This window comes from Orcinus orca, chromosome 11 (assembly GCF_937001465.1).
Source record: "Orcinus orca chromosome 11, mOrcOrc1.1, whole genome shotgun sequence".
In the NCBI taxonomy this organism is placed as follows: Eukaryota; Metazoa; Chordata; class Mammalia; order Artiodactyla; family Delphinidae; genus Orcinus; species Orcinus orca.
Window position 1 is genome coordinate 50,941,615 of NC_064569.1, and position 21,374 is coordinate 50,962,988.

General features: G+C 40.4%; 2 protein-coding genes across 7 annotated transcripts in view; one reads left to right on the forward strand and one right to left on the reverse strand.

Annotated features, from left to right (window-relative positions):
* KICS2 (KICSTOR subunit 2) overlaps positions 1–21,374 on the reverse strand; it is a 115,718-nt gene that overhangs the window by 44,339 nt on the left and 50,005 nt on the right. The window lies entirely within an intron of this gene.
* On the forward strand, positions 10,721–14,749 carry LOC101274536 (RE1-silencing transcription factor-like). The gene is given in 5 exon segments (XM_033440549.2): positions 10,721–12,183; positions 12,185–12,602; positions 12,604–12,696; positions 12,698–12,804; positions 12,806–14,749. Coding segments are annotated over 5 exon segments (2,901 nt in total). The 5' UTR covers positions 10,721–10,840; the 3' UTR covers positions 13,746–14,749.

The following is a 21,374-nucleotide window of genomic DNA, read 5'->3' on the forward strand; positions in this document are numbered from 1 at the left end:
AAACACTCTGGAAAACAGTATGGAGGTTCCTCAAAAAACTAAAAATATAACTACCATATGATGCAGCAATTCTACACCTGAGTATATATCTGAAAATAACAAGAACACTAATTTGAAAAGATACACTCACCCCAATGGTCATAGCAGCATTATTTACAATCACCAAGCTATGGAAGCAAACTAATGTCCAGCAACAGATGAATGGATAAAAAGATGTGGCTATATATATATAATGGAATACTACTCAATCATAAAAATGAAATTTTGCCATTTGCAGCAACATGGATGGACTTGGAGGACATTATGACAAGTGAAATAACTCAGACACAGAAAGATACATACTGTATGATATCACTTATATGTGGAATCTAAAAACTACAACAAAGTAGTGAATGAAACAAAAAAGAAGCAGACTCATAGATACAGAAACAAACTCGTGATTCCCAGTAGGGACAGGAAAGGGGCGAGGGACAATATGGGGGGAGGGGATTAAGAGGTACAAACATTAGGTATAAAATAAGCTACATATATTGTACAACAGGATATATTGTACAACAGGGGGAATATAGCAAATATTTTATAATAACTATAAATGGAGTATAACCTTTATAAATTGTGAATCACTATATTGTACACCTATAACATAATATTTTATATCAACTATACTTCAATTTGAAAAAACATGAAAAAGAAAATGTGTTATATACATACAATATTATTCAGCCTTAAAAAAGAAAGAAGTTCTTGACATATGCTACTACATGGATGAAACTTGAGGACATTTTGGTAAGTGATACAAGTCAGTCACAAAAAGACAAATACCATATGATGCCACTTATATGAGGTGTTTAAAGTAGTCAGACTCTTAGAAAGTAGAATGGTAGTTACCAAAGGCTGGGGGGGGGGGAGGGAAAATGGGAGTTGTTACTCATTGATACGGGGTTTCACTTTTGCAAGATAGAAAAGCTGTAGAGATCTGTTGCATGACAATGTGCACATAGATAACACTACTGTACATTTAAAAATGGTAATATGATGGCAAATTTTATGTTGTGTGTTTTTTTTAACACAATAAGGAAAAAGAATCACTCTAGATGCTGTAAGAGTTATGTGGGGGGTGGGGTGGAGAAGTTGGGAGGCAATGGCAATAGTGAAGTGAGAGACCACAAAAAGAAGCAACAGCAAAAGATGAGGGTGGCTTGGACTAGATGGCCTTGTAGTTGGAGCGGAAAGGATGGATTGGGAGTATATTTTAGAGTTAAAGTCAACAGGATTTGCAGATGAATTATATATGGGGATTTAGAAAAAAGGAGTAAGGTATCGAGAATAGCTTCTAGGTTGTTTTTCTCTTTTATGAGCAACAGGGTCGACGATATTGACATTTACTTAGGAAGGAAAGACTGGGGAGACAAAGAGGTTGGCAAACGGGTACAACCAAGAATTCAGGTTTGAACTTACTTAAGATGCCTGTTAGATTTCCAAGTGGAGAAATCTAGAAGACATTTGGATTTGAAGATCAGGGGGTATTTCTGGCCAGAAGATGGAAATTTGGAATTTAAAGCTATGGGACTGAAGGAGATCTCCTAGAAATAGGAAGGAAGAGAGCCAATAACCATGCCCAGGAGAGCTCTAGTGTGTAGAGCTTTGGTGGAATGAGGACTTAGCAGAGGAGACTCAGAAGCAACAGCCAAAGAGGAGGAGGAAGAAAACCAGGAAAGTGTAACATTATCAGTGCCAAGAGAAGAAATCAGTGGCATTTGTAGAATGTCTTCATTAACAGAAATATGATGAAATAATAAGAATACTAACATTTGTTAAATACTTGCTATGTGCCAAGCACTGTGTTTACTACTTTCACATGATCTGATTTAATCTTATAAGGTGGGAATCATCATTATCCTCATTTTTCATATTAAAAACAAATTCTAAGGCTTAAAGAAATGATCTCTTCTGAAATCACACAGTTAATGCATGTTGAGCCAGCATCTGGACCTAGATCTATTGCCTACAGAATCCCATATTTAACTATCATCTTCCCGCTTTTTTTCCATGACTAACATATAAATTTTAAAAGAGATTTCTTATTCATTTTTGTATTCTCCAGAATTTAACTGAATGATGAATGTTTATTTAGTAGACTCATTTGCAGGAAGAAAAATTTCAGGCAAAGAGGAAGCACTGAATAAGTAGTTTCAATTAATTTGTAGATTTTATTATCTTATTTGTAATTTTCACAACTACATAATATTCCATTGAGTCTCCAATGTTTTTGTTCTTTTAGTAGCAATACTCTGGACCTCTGCATATATTACTTATTTTCTATCACCCTATTACTTGCGGTGGGTACCCAAGGGTAGAACTATCTGCGAGGTCAAAGGGTATGAGCAGTTTCAGAACTTTATTAATGTTGTGCCCAGGATTAGAAGCAAAGCTAAAAGGAAATGATGAAACAAACATATTTTTATAGAGGATCAATCTGTTCACCTGGCCTTATTACACCAAATGCAATCATGCTAACCAGAGGATAAGCCATCATCATTAACATGAGTGGTTGGGGCTTGAAGGAAATAGGCTCAAGCCACAAGTACTACTACACATGGAAAATCTGACACATGTCATTTGCCTCCATACCTTTGGACTGCAGCATCACTACAATTTAACAGGAGAAAAGCTGGAGAAGGTGTTACCAAATGTCAGGGATCAATGGAGAAAGAAGGCAGTTCTCTAATAAAGAATACCTCCTCTGAAGAAGTGTCAAGGTCATAAGGCACGAAATTCTCTGACTTAAAATGCCTAGTAATCCTTGGCTGTCTATTATGCTAAGTGAAATAAGACAGAGAAAGACAAATACTACGTGACATCACTTATATGTGGGATCTAAACAATAAAACAAACTAGTGAATATAACAAAAAAGACTCACAGATATAGAGAACAAAATAGTGGTTACCAGTAGGGAGAGTGAAGGGGGGAGGGGAAGATAGGCATAGGGTATTAAGGGGTATTATGTATAAAATAAAATAAAGTAAATAAGCTACAAGGATGTATTGGGGAATATAGCCAATATTTTATAATAACTATAATTAAAGTATAACTTTTAATTGTGAATCGGTATGTTATACATCTGTAACTTATATAATATTGTACATCAACTATACCTCAATAAAAAATAATAAGTAGGGCTTCCCTGGTGGTGCAGTGGTTGAGAGTCTGCCTGCTGATGCAGGGGACACAGGTTCGTGCCCCAGTCTGGGAAAATCCCACATGCCGCGGAGCGGCTAGGCCCGTGAGCCATGGCTGCTGAGCCTGTGCGTCCAGAGCCTGTGCTCCGCAACGGGAGAGGCCACAGCAGTGAGAGGCCCGCGTACCGCAAAAAAAAAAAAAAAAAGTAAATAAAAATAAGCACTAAAGAGCAGCACTAAAAAACTGATTGTCATAGAAACATTATTCTTAATAGCCAAATGGTTGAAACAACCCAAATGTCCATCAACTGATGGGTAAATGGATAAATAAAATGTGGTATACAGAGGCTCCTATCAAGATGGCAGAGTAGAAGGATATGGAACTCACCCCCTCCCACAAATACATTAAAAATACACTTACAAATGATACAGTTCTCACAGAACACCTACTGAACACTAGCAAAAGACCTCAAACACCTGAAAGGACAAGAAAGATTTCCATGTAACTGGGTAGGACAAAAGGGAAGAAAAAAAGGAGGAAGTGGGTGGTACCTGCGCCCCTGGAAGGGAGCCGAAGAAATGGAAAGGTTCCCTTGGAAGCCCCGTCACAGGCGGGGAGATCAGCCAGGACAGGAAGGGAGCTTCAGAGGCTCAGAGGAGAGTGCAACAACCAGTTTGTGCAAGCAGAACAGAGAGAGATCTACACATATGGTTCATGCCACTGCCCTGCTCACCCCAGCCTGAGACGCACAGGCACCTGTCTGCTGGTATGGGTGGGGGGTTGGTGCTAAAACTAGGGGTTTAGAGGACAGCCCTGGGGAGAGGACTGCTGCTGGCTGCACGGAAACAGCCTGAAGGGGCTGGAGTGTGGTAGGGCTGCAACCAGGAGCATTAGTGGAATAGGCCCGGGGCTGCCATGAATGTGAAGCACCACTGTTAAGTGGCATGCAAAGGGAGGGGTGGGGCTGCCATTGTAGCCTCTTTCTCCACATGCCGCCCCATCCTCTGAGGGCTCCAGGAGAGAAACTTTCCAGTCACCACCTCAGGGAGCTCCCACCTCGGCAGGCTCCTATGCCCCAGCCACCACCTCAGCGGGCCCCAGGAGCAGATGCCAGCAGGTTGCCGATGCACAGAGGCCAAGTTGAAACCAAAGCTGAGTCCAGGAGCCACACAACTTAGGAAGCAGGGCTGAAATCTCTCCCCTTGGCTGTGTGAGCCACAGATTTACTTCTCCACCACTGGCTTCGTAAGTTCAGTGCCTGCAGGACATCCAAATGGACAACAGGTGCTCCCACAGCTGGGAGGGGTCTGGCCTTAGCAGCTATGGGATCTGTGGGCAAATACACATTGGGGGTGGGCCAGGACAGGGTCTGAGCTGCCTCCATAGCTCCCACAGTGGGTCCAGGTACATGACTACTGCAGTCCTGGGACCTGACTTCACTGGATCTGCACTGGTGGCCTTGTGAACACAATGTCTGAGGGACACCAGGGCCAAATGCCAGCATTCCCATGGTTGAGGTGGGGCTGAGGGCAGTGTCAACAACAGTGTACTTTGTGAGCCCACACAGCAGGTGACAGGTGACACAACAGAGCACACTCACCAGTGAACAACTCCAGAAGAGGAATACTCAGTGGCTCCTCTCCAGTGGGAGCACTCCAATCCCACCTACCTCACACCACAGCTCAGAAATGCAGCTGAGAAATGGATTGGGAGGCCTCTACTCCAACAACTAAGGAGCAGGCCCTCCCCCTGACAGGGCAGTGACAACCACAGAGCAAAGAGGAAGCCCCACTCAATATCCAGTGCAGGCTCTGGTCACAGCAAGTTACACCTCCTAGCAAGGGAATAATGGCCAGCATACACAGAGGAAAGAGGCGGCAGGCATCCATACTAAAAACAGACTTCACACCCAAAATATTAAACCCACGCAAGCTATACAGGGACACTCCCACATAAAAATAGCCCTCTAAGACCACAATAGATAATTGTTTCTCCTAAACTCCCAGAGCAAGAGAAATATAAGTAAAATGAAGAAGCAGAGGAACCACTCCCAATTAAAAGATCAAGAGAATTTCCCTGAAAGAACAAAAATGAAACAGACCTTTTAAGTCTAATAGACACTGAGTTGAAAAGAGATAATGAAAATACTCAAGGAATTAAGAAAAGCTATCAACAGAAATGTAGATAACTGTAAAAAGGAACTAAAAACTATAAAGAAGAGCCAAGAAAAATTAGAAAACTCAATTGCAGAGACAAAAGCTGAATTAAAGGCAATGAATATCAGAATGAATAATGCAGAAGAACAAATAAGTGATCTGGAAGATAGAATAATGGAAATCACTAAATTAGAAGAGCACATAGAAACTCAGATGGAAAAAAAATGAAAGCAATATAAGAGACCTATGGGATAATATAAAGCATGACAATGTGCACATAATAAGGATACCAGAAGGAGAAGAAAGAGAAAAGGGGGTTGAAAATGTATTTGAAGAAATTATGGCTGAAAACTTCCCAAACCTAAAGAGGGAAAGAGATATCCAGGTATAGGAAACACAGAGGGTTCCAAACAAGATAAATCCAAACAAAACTAAACCAAGATATATTTTAATTACAATGGCAAAAGTTAAAGAGAAGATTCTAAAGGCAGCAAGAGAAAAACAAAGAGTTCATTACAAGGGAACCCCCATAAGGCTATCAGCTGATTCCTTTACAGAAAGGTTGCAGGCCAGAAGGGAGTGGCAAGATATATTCAAAGTCCTGAAATGGAAAAATCTGCAACCTAGGATACTCTACCCAGAAAGATTATCATTTAGAATAGAAGGAGCCATAAAAAATTTCTCAGACAAGCACAAACTAAAAGAATACAGCAATACTAAATCTATCCTAAAGGAAATATTGAAAGGTCTTCTCTAAATAGAAAAGAAGTATGAATCTATAAGAAAGAGAAAATAACATTTGGAAACTAAATCACTTAAATAATCCAGTGCACAGATTTTTCAAAAAATAAAAAAAATTCTGTGGAAGCAATGGTAACTACAATGAACAGCAAAAGGATGAACATGAAGATGTAAAAGAAAACATCAAAATAATAAAATGTGGGGGACGAGAGTAAAAAAAATGTAGATTTTTTTCTAGAATATGTTTGAGCTTATAGAAATATGACTACCAGTCTAAAGAAAGTAGATATAGAAAGGGGTTAACATACTTGAAAAAGAGGGCAACCACAAATAAAAAACATACAATAGATACACAAAAACCAAAAAGAAGACAACATAAGCATAATACAAAAGAAAATCATCAAACCACAAAAGGAAAAACAGAAAAAGAAAGGTACAAAGAAGAAATATAAAATCAATGGGAAAACAAAGTTAAAATGGCAATAAATACATATCTGTCAATAATTACCTTAAATGTCAATGGACTAAATGCTCCAATCAAAGACACAGAGCAGCAGATTGGATAAAAAAAACACAAGAGCCTACAACATGCTGCCTACCAGAGACCCACTATAGGGCAAAGGACACACATAGATTGAAAGTGAGGGGATGGAAAAAGATATTTCATGCAAATGGAAATCATAAGAAAGCAGAGGTGGCAATATTCATCAGACAAAACAGACTTTAAAACAAAGGCTATAAAGAAAGATAAAGAAGGACATTATATAATGATAAAAGGATCGATACAAGGAGAAGATATTACACTTGTCAACACATATGCACCCAATATAGGAGCACCCAAATACATAAAACAAATACCGACAGACATAAAAGGAGAAACTGACAGAAATACAGTAACAGTAGGAGACTTTAACACTCCACTCATATCAATGGACAGATCTTTGAGACAAGATCCTAATGCAACAGAGATAGTAAATGATAGAATAGAACGGTTAGACCTAATTGATATTTTCAGAACATTACATTTCCCCAAAAGCAGAATGTACATTCTTTTCAAGTGCACATGGAATATTCTCTAGGACTAACCACGTACTAGGGGACAAAACAAGCCTCAACAAACGTAAGAGAATAGAAATTATTTCAGCCATCTTTTCTGACTACAATGGCATGAAACTAGAAATCAACCACAGAAAAAGAAGCGAGAAGAAAAATAATTATATGGAGCCTAAACAACACAATACTAAAAAATCCAGGGGGTCAAAGAAGAAATCAAAGAAGAAATTTAAAAATACATTGAGGGAAATGACAATGAAAACACAACAATACAAATTCTATGAGATGCAGCAAAAGCAGTTCTTAGAGGGAAGTGCATAGCAATACAGGCCTTCTTTAAGAAACAAGAAAAACCTCAAATAAACAACCTAACCCACTACATAAAAGAATGAGAAAAACCTAAAGTCAGCAGAAGGAAGGAGATAATAAAGAACAGGGAGGAAATAAATAAAATAGAGATTTTTTAAAAATAGAAAAAATCAATAAAATCAAGAGTTGGTTCTTTGAAAGGGTAAGCAAAATTGACAAACCTCTGGCCAAGCTCACCAAAAAGAAAAGAGAGAAAACCTAAATAAACAAAGTAAGAAATGAAAGAGGAGAAATTACAACTGATACTGAAGAAATTAAAAAAAACCATAAGAGAATATTCTGAGCAATTATATGCCAACAAATTTGACAATCTAGAAGAAATTGACAACTTTCTAGAAACATACAGCCCACTAAAATAGAATCAAGAAGAAAGAGATAACTTGAATAGACTGATCACTAGAAGTGAAAATAGAAGACGCAATTAAAAAAAAAATCCCTACAAACAAAATTCCAGGACCAGATAGCTTCACAGGTAAATTCTACCAAACATACCAAGAAGAACTTACACCCATCTTTCTCAGACTCTTCCAAAAGATTGAAGAGGAAGGAACACTCTCAAAGACATTCTATGAAGCCACCATCACCCTGATACCAAAATCAGACAAACAGGGACTTCCCTGGTGATTCAGTGGTTAAGAATCTGCCTACCAATGCAGGGGAAACAGGTTGAATCCCTGGTCCGGGAAGTGCCCACATGCCATGGAGCAACTAAGCCCATGTGCCACAATTACTGAACCTGCACTCTAGAGCCCATGAGCCACAACTACTGAGCCCGCACACCACAGATAATGAAGCCCGCGTGCCTAGAGCCTGTGCTCTGCAACAAGAGAAGCCAGAGCAATGAGAAGGCTGCTCACCACAACAAAGAGTAGCCCCTGCTTGCCGCAGCTAGAGAAGGCCTGCGCGCAACAACAAATACTCAACACAGCCAAAAATAAATAAATAAATATTTTTAAAATTAAAAAAAAAAAACCAAAGACACTACCAGAAAAGAAAATTACAGTTCAATATCTTTGCTGAATATAGATGCAAAAACTCTCAACAAAATATTAGCAAACTGAATCCAACAACACATAAAAAAGATCATACACCATGACCACGTTGGAATCATCCCAGGGTCATAAGGATGGTTCATCATACTCAAATCAATCAATGTAATACACCACAACAACCAAAGAAAGGACAAAAACCACATGATCATCTCAGATGCAGCACAAGCATTTGATAAAATTCAACATCCATTCATGATAAAAACCCCTATGAAAATGGGTATAGACGGAACATATCTCAACATAACAAAAGCTATCTATGACAAACCCACAGCCAATATAATACACAGTGAAAAGCTGAAAGCTTTCCTGCTGAATCTGGAACAAGACAAGGATGCCCACTCTTATCACTTCTCTTCAACACAGTATTGGAAGTCCTAGTCACACCAATCAGACAAGAAAAAGAAATAAAACGTATTCAAATTGGTAGGGAAGAGGTAAAATTGTCATTATATGCAGATGACATGATACTATATAAAGAAAACCCTAAAGATTCCACACAAAAACTGCTAGAACTGATCAAATTCAGCAAGGTAGCAGGATACAACAATGACTATTAACATACAGAAATTGGTTGAGTTTCTTTACACTAACAATGAAATATCAGAAAGGGAATGTAAACAATCCCTTTCAAAACTGCATCAAGGGCTTCCCTGGTGGCGCAGTGGTTGAGAGTCCGCCTGCCGATGCAGGGGACACGGGTTCGTGCCCCGGCCCGGGAAGATCCCACATGCCGCAGAGTGGCTGGGCCCGTGAGCCATGGCCACTGAACCTGTGCGTCCAGAGCCTGTGCTCCTCAACGGGAGAGGCCACAGAAGTGAGAGGCCCGTGTACAGCAAAAAAAAAAACCAAAAAACTGCATCAAGGGCTTCCCTGGTGGCACAGTGGTTGAGAGTCCACCTGCCGATGCAGGGGACACGGGTTCGTGCCCCAGTCCGGGAGGATCACACATGCCGTGGAGCGGCTGGGCCCATGAACCATGGCTGCTGAGCCTGCGCATCCGGAGCCTGTGCTCCACAACAGGAGAAGCCACAACAGTGAGAGGCCTGCATACCGCAAAAAACAAACAAACAAACAAAAAAACAAACTGCATCAAGTTGCACTATACAAAATTAACACACAGAAATCTCTTGCATTTCTATACACTAACAATGAAAGATCAGAAAGAGAAATTAAGGAAATGATCCCATTTACCACTGCATCAAAAAAATAAAATAACTAGGAATAAATCTACCTAAGGAGGTAAAAGACTTATATTCAGAAAACTATAAGATGTTGATGAAAGAAACTGAAGATGACACAAACAGATGGAAAAATATACCATATCAATATTGTCAAAAAGACTATACTACCCAAGGCAATCTACAGATTGAATGCAATCTGTTTTAAATTACCAGTGGCATTTTCCACAGAACTAGAACCAAAAAATTTTAAATATGTATGGAAACACTAAAAACCCTGAATAGACAAAGCAATCTGGAGAAAGAAAAATGGAGCTAGAGGAATCAGGCTCCCTGACTTCAGACTATACTACAAAGCTACAATCATCAAAACAGTATGGTACTGGCATAAAAACAGACATATAGATCAATGGAACAGGATAGAAAGCCCAGAAATAAAGCCACACTCCTATGGTCAATTAATTTACAAAAAGGAGGCAAGTATATACAATGGAGAAAAGATAGTCTCTTCAATAAATGGGGCTGGGAAAACTGGACAGCTACATGTAAAAGAATGAAACTAGAACATTCTCTAACACCATACACAAAAATAAACTCAAAATGGGGGGGGGGGCGTGTCCCGGGGGTGGCGGCGGCGGCTGCGGCGGGCGGCGGCGGCGCCGCGGACCGGGTGCGCAGCGCAGCCTTCTGTGCTGGAACGTGCGGCTCCCGAGAGCTCACGGCGCAGGAGCAGAGCAAACACCGCCGAGGTCCGGGGCCCCAGGCGCCGGCGGTGGCCGGGACGGTAGGGCGAGAGCCGGAGGCCTGAACATTCTCTGCAGCCCCTCTCCTGGGTCTTCGCGGGCCTCGACTGCCCCAGCATCCAACTTTCCGCCCTCTCCCTCCCCTCCCCCGAAACTCCAGCAACAAAGAAAAGTAGTCCGAGAAGGAGCGGGCGACGCGGGTCTTCGCCCCTCCTCGCCCCCTCCTCGCCCAGGAAGGCCGCCCAGGGAAAGGTTCAGGACGAGTGTGGCGGCAACTGGTGTGTCAGTGGTGCAGTGAGCGGGCTGAGCCGAGAGGAAGCGAGAGCTCCCGAGTTTGCAAAGAGCTGCTTTGTGTTTGAACACCGTTATGGCCACCCAGGTAATGGGGCAGTCTTCCGGAGGAGGAGGTCTGTTCACCGGCAGTGGCACCATGGGCATGGCCTTGCCTAACGACATGTATGACTTGCCTGATCTCACCAGAGCTGAACTGGCTGCGCCTCAGCTCATCATGTTGGCAAATGTGGCCTTAACTGGGGAAGTAAACGGCGGCTGCTGTGATTACCTGGTTGGCGAAGAAAGACAGATGGCAAAATTGATGCCTGTTGGGGATAACAACTTTTCAGATAGTGATGGAGAAGGACTTGAGGAGTCTCCTGAGGTAAAAGGCGAGCCCAGTGGGCTGGAAAACATGGAACTGGAGAGTTTGGAACTCAGTGTTGTGCAACCGCGGCCTGTGTTTGAGGTGTCAGCTGCCTCAGAACCGTACAGCGCAAATAAAGATCTTCCTCGGGAAACCCCTGTAGCAGAGGACAAATGCAAGAACTTGAAGACCAAGCCCTTTCGCTGTAAACCATGCCAGTATGAAGCAGAATCTGAAGAACAGTTTGTGCATCACATCCGAGTTCATAGTGCCAAGAAATTTTTTGTGGAGGAAAGTGCAGAGAAGCAAGCCAAAGCCAGGGAATGCGGCTCTTCCACTGGGGAAGAGAGAGATTTCTCCAAGGGCCCCATTCGCTGTGACAGCTGTGGCTACAATACCAATCGCTATGATCACTATACTGCTCACCTGAAACACCACACCCGAGCCGGGGACAATGAGCGAGTCTACAAGGGCATCATTTGCACGTACACCACAGTAAGCGAATATCACTGGAGGAAACACTTGAGAAACCATTTTCCAAGGAAAGTATACACATGTGGAAAATGCAGCTATTTTTCAGACAGAAAAAACAATTATGTTCAGCATGTTCGAACTCATACAGGAGAACGTCCGTATAAATGTGAGCTTTGTCCTTATTCAAGTTCTCAGAAAACTCATCTAACCAGACATATGCGTACTCATTCAGGTGAGAAGCCATTTAAGTGTGACCAGTGCAGTTATGTGGCCTCTAATCAACGTGAAGTAACCCGTCACGCAAGACAGGTTCACAATGGGCCTAAACCTCTTCACTGCCCACACTGTGACTACAAAACAGCAGATAGAAGTAACTTCAAAAAACACGTGGAGCTACATGTTAATCCACGGCAGTTCAACTGCCCTGTATGCGACTACGCAGCTTCCAAGAAGTGTAATCTGCAGTATCATTTCAAATCTAAGCATCCTACTTGTCCTAATAAGACCATGGATGTCTCAAAAGTGAAGCTAAAGAAAACCAAAAAGCGAGAGGCTGACTTGCCTGATAACAAAATCACCAATGAGAAAACAGAAACAGCAGACAAAAATGAAGGGGGATGTGACTGGGAAGAAAAACGAGAGGTCTGTAAAAGTGGAGGAAAAAGATAATGTTTCAAAAGAGAAAAAGCCTTGTAGTAATGCCTCAAGCCAAGTGACTACCAGAACTCGCAAATCGGCACTGGAAGCTAAAAAGATGGATGTGCACCCAGGAAATAATGCAGAAAAAAGCTGTAAAAGCAAGAAAAGCAAAAGGAAGACAGAAGCTGCAGCCCGTTCCTTACAAGAACCTGTGAATGATGAGGAACCTGTGACAAAAAAGAAAAAGAAGGCAGAAAGCAAATCCAGAAATAGTCAGGAAGTGCCGAAGGGTGACAGCAAAGTAGAGGAGAATAAAAAGCAAAGGAGTTGCATGAAAAACAGTGCAAAGAAGAAAACTCTGAGAAGTAAATCATGTAAAAAAAAGCGGCAAGCCTGCTCAGAGGAGGCCCACTCAGATAGAGCCTCCTCCTCCCATGGAGTCTGCTGAGGGGGGGCCTGTTCAGACGGAGCCTCCTCCCGCTGCCCCCCCCATCTCCTCCTCCTCCCCTTGCCCCCGAGCGGCATGCTGAGGTCGAGGTTGTTCAGACGGAGCGGCCGCCTCCTCTTCCCCCTCCCCCCATCTCCTCCTCCCCCTCTTCCCCCCGGGGGGCATGCTGAGGTCAAGGTTGTTCAGAAGGGGCCTGTTCATGCGGAGCCTCCTCCTCCCGTGGAGCCAGATAATGGCAAGGAAAAGTCCAACATGCAGAGTGAAATGGTGCAGAAGGAGCAAGTCCTTATTGAAGTTGGCTTAGTGCCTGTTCAAGACAGGCAGCTTCTAAAGGAAAGTGCCGGTGCACAGAATCTCTTACCACCATCACCACCTCTGCCAAAGGAAGACTTAAAAGAGGAAGAGTCAGAAGACCAAAAATTAGTCCCTGCAGGCGAAGGACATAAAGAAGCTCCTCTTCAAAAAGTGGAAGCAGAAGAAGCAGATAAGAGTCTAGCTGGTCTTGCTGCTGTTACCAAGGCATCTGCCAGTATTTCATCCTCTGAACAAAACTTGAATATGCCAGAGGGTGAAACTTCAGATGGTAAACATCAGGCTGACGCTATGCTTTGTGAAATGAAGATGGACGCTGATGAGAAGAAAACAGAGAATCCCCCCGGCAGAGACTCGGCGGTTGAAGAACCAACTTCACCACCACTTCTTCCTCTACCGCTAGAAAAATGTGAAGCAGTGTCCACAGCTACTGTGGCATCACCTCCTGTCACCGTGGCAGTAAATGAGTCTCAGGAAATGGATGAAGACGAAGGCATCCACAGTCATGATGGAAGTGACCTAAGTGACAACATGTCAGAGGATAGTGATGACTCTGGATTGAATGGGGCTCGGCCAGTTCCACAAGAGACCAGTAGAAAAAATGGAAAGGAAGCCTTGGCAGTCAAAGTGGCCGAGGGAGATTTTGTTTGTATCTTCTGTGATCGTTCTTTTAGAAAGGAAAAAGATTACAGCAAACACCTCAATCGCCATTTGGTTAATGTATACTTTCTTGAAGAGGCAGCTCAAGGGCAGGAGTAAATAAACTTTGGGCAAGGCTTCAGTTCTTAGTTTGTAAGGTCTGTGACATTTTGTATTCATTTGTAGTAATAGACAACCTTTTGTTTTTAAAATTGCTTTAATTAGTATCCAATCTTGATTTTTAAGTGGCATTCTTTTCCTTAGGAATCCGTGTACCTATTGATGTACACATTTTAGCAAAGCCAAGGGAGTTAGTGTAATAAACCAGCAGACATCTAAATCTATTAGCTTTTGCTTTTAATTGAACCCAGAAGGCCAAGGTGGTATTAGAGCATTCTATCGATTTGTTCAGCTATAATTTGTGAGTTTTTTCCTCATGTCTATCTTCCTGTTTCACGTTAGTTTATTCTTAGTTCCTTGTTTAGCTCTGTAAAAATTAGCATACTTAAATAGCAAATTACTTGAAGAATTTGCCTGCTTTATGTAAAGTTAGCACTTTAAAATTGTTTTAGAGATGAGAAGAGACATTTAAATTGAAGAGAAATTCTCCCAACAATGGATGTTATATCAGTCCAGGTATTTACTTCCTGAGTTTTGATCAGTATATGTGTTTTGTGTATGTCAATCATCATAAAAAGTGGTTTTGGTGGTTTTTTTTTTTTTTTCGGTGCTTTAATGCCTTAAGATGTTGCACATTGTTGTTTTTAACCTATGCAGTTAAATTTTTTCTAGAAATAGCATTTGTGTTGTAACACTTTATATCTATATATGCATGTTTATTTTGACCTCTTTGGAGGGATGCTTAAGTCTTGTTTGCAAAAAAGCAGTTTTCTTTTCCCCTGCTGCAATTGTCTTTTTTGCAGAATATTAGTCTGTTCAAATTTGTGAGCAAATGAAAGATGCCGGTTCAGTCCATTGATTTTGATTTTAACATCTTATATCTATGCCAGAATCTGTATTTCATATAAGTTATTTATTTTAAATTGATGTGGTGAATCACAGCTCTCAGTTTGAACTTTACAATAAATAAACCACTAGGCTCCAAAAAAAATAAAAAATAAAAATAAACTCAAAATGGATTAAAGGCCTAAATGTAAGACCAGATACCATAACACTCTTAGAGGAAAACCCTCTTTGACATAAATTGCAGCAGTATCTTTTTGGTTCCACCTCCTGGAGTAATGAAAATAAAAACAAAAATAAACAAATGGAACCTAATGAAACTTAAAAGCTTTTGCAAAACAAAGGAAACCATAAACAAGACGAAAAGACAATCCACAGAATAGGAGAAAATATTTGCAAATGATGCAACTGACAAGGGATTAATCTCCAAAATATACAAACAGTTCCTGCAGCTCTATGTTAAAAAAAAAACCCAAGCCAATCAAAAAATGGGCTGAAGGTCTAAATAGATATTTCTCCAAAGAAGACGTACAGATGGCTGTAAAGCACATGAAAAGATGCTCAATATCATTAATTATTAGAGACATGCAAATCAAAACCACAATGAGGGGGATTTCCCAGGTGGTTCAGTGGTTAAGAATCCGCCTGCCAATGCAGAGGACATGGGTTTGATCCCTGGTCCAGGAAGATCCCACGTGCTGTGGAGCGACTAAGCCCATACACCACAACTACTGAGCCTGCGCTCTAGAGCCCGTGAGCCACAACTACTGAGCCTACGCACCTAAAGCCTGTGCTCTGCAACGAGAAGCCACTGCAATGAGAAGCATGTGCAATGCAACGAAGAGTAGCCCCCACTTGGCACAACTAGAGACAGCTTGCATGCAGCAATGAAGACCCAACGTGGCCAAAAATAAATAAATAAAATTTTTAAAAAACACAACGAGGTATCACCTCACACCTGTCAGAATGGCCATCATTAAAAAGTCTACAAATAATAAATGCCGGAGAGGGTGTTGAGAAATGGGAACCCTCCTACACTGTTAGTGGGAATGTAAATTGGTACAACTATTATGGAAAACAGTATGTAGGTTCCTTAAAAAACTAAACATAGAACTACCATATGATCCAGCAATCCTACTCCTGTGCATATATCCAGAGAAAACCGTAAGTCGAAAAGATACATGCACCCCAATGTTCACTGCAGCACTATTTACAATAGCCAGGACATGGAAGCAACCTAAATGTCCATCAACAGAGGAATGGATAAAGAAGATGTGGTACATATATACAATGGAATCATACTCAGCCATAAAAAAAAGAATGAAATAATGCCATTTGCAGCTACATGGATGGACCTAGAGATTATCATACTAAGTGAAGTAAGTCAGACAGAGAAAGACAAATGTCATATGATATCACTTATATGAGGAATCTAAAAAGATGATACAAATGAACTTATTTACAAACCAGACTCTCAGCCTTCGGAAACAAACTTGTGGTTATCAAAGGTGAAAGGTGGGGGAAAGGATAAATTAGGAGTTTGGGATTAACATATACACACTACTATATATAAAATAGATAATCAACAAGGGCCTACTGTATAGCACAGGGAACTCTGCTCAATAATCTGTAACAACCTATATGGGAAAGAATCTGAAAAAAAAATGGATATATATATATAACTGAATCAGTTTGCTGTACACATCTGAAACTAACACAACACTGTAAATCAACTATAAAATAAAAATTATATTAAAAAAAACTTAGGAATAAACCTCACCATGAGGTGAAAGACTTATATGCTGAGAACTACAAAACATTAATAAAGGAAACTGAAGATGATTCAAAGAAATGGAAAGATATCCCATGCTCTTGGATTGGAAGAATTAATATTGTTAAAATGGCCATACTACCTGAAGAAGTTTACAGGTTTAATGCAATCCCTATCAAATTACCCATGACATTTCTTTAGAACTAGAACAGATAATCCTAAAATTTATATGGAAATGTAAAATATCCAGAATTGCCTAAGCAATCCTGAGGAAAAAGAACAATGCAGGAGGCATAACCCTCCCAGACTTCAGACAATACTACAAAGCTACACTAATCATAACATCATGGTACTGGCACAAAAGCCAGTAGACATAGATCAATGGAACAGAACAGAGAGCCCAGAAATAAACCCATATACCTATGAATAATTCATCTTCGACAAAGGAGGCAAGTATATACAATGGGGAAAAGACAGTGTCTTCAGCAAGTGGTGTTGAGAAACTTGGACAGCTGCATGTAAATCAATGAAGTTAGAACACACCCTCACACTGTACACAAAAATAAACTCAGAATGGCTTAAAGATGTAAATATAAGACAAGACACCATAAAACTGCTAGAAGAGAATATAGGCAAAACATTCTCTGACATAAATCGTACCAATATTTTCTTAGGTCAGTCTCCCAAAGCAATAGAAATAAAAGCAAAAATAAATAAATGGGACTTAATCAAGCTTATAAGCTTTTGCACAGCAAAGGAAACCATAAACAAAATGAAAAGACAACCTACAGACTGGGAGAAAATATTTGCAAACAATGCAACTGATTAGGGCTTAATTTCCAAAATATACAAACAGCTCATAGAATTCAATAACAAAAAACCAAACAACCCAATCGAAAAATGGGCAGAAGACCTAAATAGATACTTCTCCAAAGAAGACATACAGATGGCCAATAAGCACATGAAAAGATGCTCGTCATTGCTAATTATTAGAGAAATGCAAATCAAAACTATGAGGTTCCACCTCACCCCAGTCAGAGTGGCCATAATTAAAAAGTCTACAAATAATAAATGCTGGAAAGGGTGTGGAGAAAAGGGAACCCTCCTACACTGTTGGTGGGAACATAAATTGGTGCAGTCATTATGGAAAACAGTATGGAGGTTCCTCAAAAAACTGAAAATAGAGTTGCCATATGAGCCAACAATCCCACTCCTGGGCATATACCCAGACAAATCTATAATGTGAAAAGATACATGCACCCCTATGTTCATAGCAGCACTATTTACAATAGCCAAGACATGGAAACAAAAATGTCCATCGACAGATGAATGGATAAAGAAGATGTGGCATATATATACAATGGAATATTTCTCAGCCATTAAAAAGAATAAAAATATGCCATTTGCAGCAACATGCTTGGACCTAGAGTTTATCACACTAAGTGAAGTCAGAAAGAGAAAGACAAAGACAAATACCATATGATATCACTTACATGTGGAATCTAAAAGACAACACAAATGAACTTATCTACAAAACAGAAACAGACTCACAGAAGCAGAGAACAAACTTGTGGTTGCCAAGGGTGGGGGGAGAGGGAAGGATTCGAGTTTGTGATTAGCAGATGCAAACTATCATATATAGGATGGATAAACAACAAGGTCCTACTGCATAGTACAGGGAACTATATTCAATATCCTGTGATAAACCATAATGGAAAAGAATATGAAAAAGAAATATATATGTATGTATAATTGAGTCACTTTGCTGTAAAGCAGAAATTAACACATTGTAAATCAACTATACTTCAATAAAATTTTTAAAAAGTTTTTTAGTTTAAAAAAATGTGATATAGCCATACGATGGAGTAGTATTCTGCAATAAAAAGAACTGAAGTACTGATACTTATTACAACATGGATGAACTTTTAAAACATAATTCTATTTATATGAAATCCAGCACAGGCAAATTTATAGAGACAGAAAGTAGATTCACCGTTGGCTAGGGCTAGAGAAAAGGAACTGGGGGAGAAGAATGACTACAAAGGGATGTGGGATGTTTTGGGAAGGTGATTAAATGTTCTAAAATTGATTTTGGTGATGGTCGCACAACTCATTGAATATACCAAAAACCACTGAATGGTACCCATTAAAGTGGTGACTTGTATGACATGTGAATTATATCTCAATTAAACTGCTACCCCCAAAAGCCAATTGAAAACTCTGTTTCATAAGAAGAAATAAACCGGTAGCTCCTTTAAGCCACTGAATCATTCTCAGCTCTGTCACAGCAGCCTTACTTTGTTCTGACAAATGCACTCTGCTTTGCTCCCTCAGGAGAGTAACCTCCAATCTTCTGCTGAAGCAGGAAGGGGCATATTTCCCTGGCCACGTGGAGCTGGGGAAAATATTAGGACCTAACTGCTTCTTATATCTACAAATCTCCCTGTTTCAGCCTTACCTCAGAGAAACACCAAGTGGAATCAACAAGTTTCTTCAGTGCAAGTCAGTTTTCCAGCTTAGGATTCAACTTTTTCCAGATGCTAAATATGTACTTTGCCTCCTTTCTGTCTTCCAAAATTTTGTTACTATTGTTACCTCTCTTAGTCTCTTTAATCATGGGTTTATATCATTTTTTAATGTTCTTCATTGTCATTTTGAGAGGTGTTAGGAAGCAGCAGAGGTAAATGTCTGTCTTCAAATCACAACTTTTAAACAAGCTCCTTTTCTGGCCCCTTAAAATCCTTTCTGCTTGACTCAGCCAGAATTGGTTTCTGCTGCATGCTTAGCCCTGACCAACACACATATTCAGAAAGAATTTTCTTCCTAATAAAGGTAAAATAGTTATTCTTGAGGGTAAACAGAAGCCTGAATATTAAAGAGGTAAGTGCTAGTCCAGACCAAGCTACTGTTGAACCAGGGAGAATTTTCCAAATTCTGCAGACCACAACACTTGCAAAATGGTACCTATTTCCATCAGGGGGATGTGAGCATCCCATTTGCTACCTCCAGAGAAGATGGCTTGGCAAAGACACAGCCAGAGCTTACTTTTGCTTTACTTGATTTAATACTTTAGCATTTAGGAACAAAACAGTGGGAGAAGTGTTTCATTTTATCTTGGAAGTATTTTAGTTTTTCTTTTTTAAACAAAAAATGAAGAAAAATAATAAAGATGATCAGAAATGAGGACCACTTGTTTCGTGTGGTGTGAAGCAAAATACACAAGTGCTTATTGAATAAATAAAATAGCTTACGAAAATGAGTAAGTTGACGACCCATTAGAACTCAGAAATTTCCACTTGGAAAAAGAAAAGTTATATTGGAATGGGAGTGTGTTAATGACAAAAAAATAGTAAGCTTCATGGCCAGAGAACCAAGTGTCCCCAGTGATCTATGTGGGGAAAAGAGATTCAGATATATCTGATTGTGTACTGAAAAAAATCACCTATGGGCTCTGGATATAATTTACATTGAATAGAGGAAATTTCAAAATAGGAATTCCTATGTAGGTCAAATGCAGGTCACGAGTTTTAAAAGTCTACTGGAATTGAGAAATATATTTAGAATGAAGATATAATTGAGTTTTGACCATGCCGGATGAAGGGAACCTATAATTACCAGGAAGTTCTACACCTGAAAATAGTGGTCACAGTGAGGAGAGAAGGCAACTGTAAGTCACCCAATTTGATGATGCAATTCATCCTTATGTTTTTAGAGTTAAACTGCCTGAGCCCCAACCCCCAACTGCCAGGGAAAGTAAAATTTCCCAAAGTCCATGTATTCCCTTCCAGGCTCTCATTCCTCCCTCTGGATGTCCTTGTTTGTTTCCTGGTATCTCGGGGGATGCAGAAGTTGTCTGGCTCCATCCGGCATCAATACACTGGATGTATAGCAGAGAGGCCCCAACAGCTGAGCAGTTGCTGGCCTTTGAGAGTTATGCCCAAAGCACAGCACTGGACAAAGTCCCTTATCTCAGAGCAGGCACAGGTGCTAGGGCAGCAGTATCCTCCAAAGTAGCAAATCTAAAATGGGCAACACTGACACAAACAAACAGAGGCACATGTTGGCACATGACTGAGATGTCCAAACAATTTCACTGAAGGAGTAAATAAGCACTTCAATAAAAAGCAATGCTAAAGGCAGTGTACATTAATACACATCCCATAACTGGGCCTAGTGGGTGAAGGAAGTACCTTTCCCCTCAGCAGTTATTTGCTGGTGATTATTTGCTAATTTGTCCAAACATCAGGACAGAAGAAATCATTTTCTTATTTCCAGCCATTCTTGGGAAAAGTCCTAGACTAAAACTTAATTTTTTTTTTTTTTTTTTTTTTTGGTCATCATTGCTGCGTGCCGGCTTTCTCTAGTTGCAGCGAGCGGGGGCTACTCTTCGTTGTGGTGCAAGGGCTTCTCACTGCGGTGACTTCTTTTGTTATGGAGCACGGGCTCTAGGCGCGCAGGCTTCAGTGGTTGTGGCATGCGGGCTCAGTAGTTGTGGCTCATGGGCTCTAGAGCGCAGGCTCAGTAGTTGTGGCACACGGGCTTAGTTGCTCTGCGGCATGTGGAATCTTCCCGGACCAGGGCTCAAACCCGTGTCCCCTGCATTGGCAGGTGGATTCTTAACCACTGCGCCACCAGGGAAGCCCCCTTAGTGTTGTTTTAAATGATGCAAGACATATAAAGTTAACTTGTTAGTACAGAAGTTTTCTGTTTGTCCTTTTGTCATTGCATTATAGATATGGAAAACAAAAGAAAGAATCAGGTATGCCCAAGTCAAGCCCTCCCCTGAACTAGAGAATCTCTGCCTTCAGTTAAAGGAATTGAGTACCCAGGGAATAAATGATTACCTGGGTAACATAAAAACATTCATGTTACATTTCTACATGCAGCTGGAGGCAAGACTGGTTCATAATGGTTCTAGGCCTTCACTATTTATAGTTGCATCCTTTTCTTTTTTTTTTTTAAGTTACATAGTATGAATCTATAGTGTGACTTTGCTCTTAGCACCTCACCAAAGT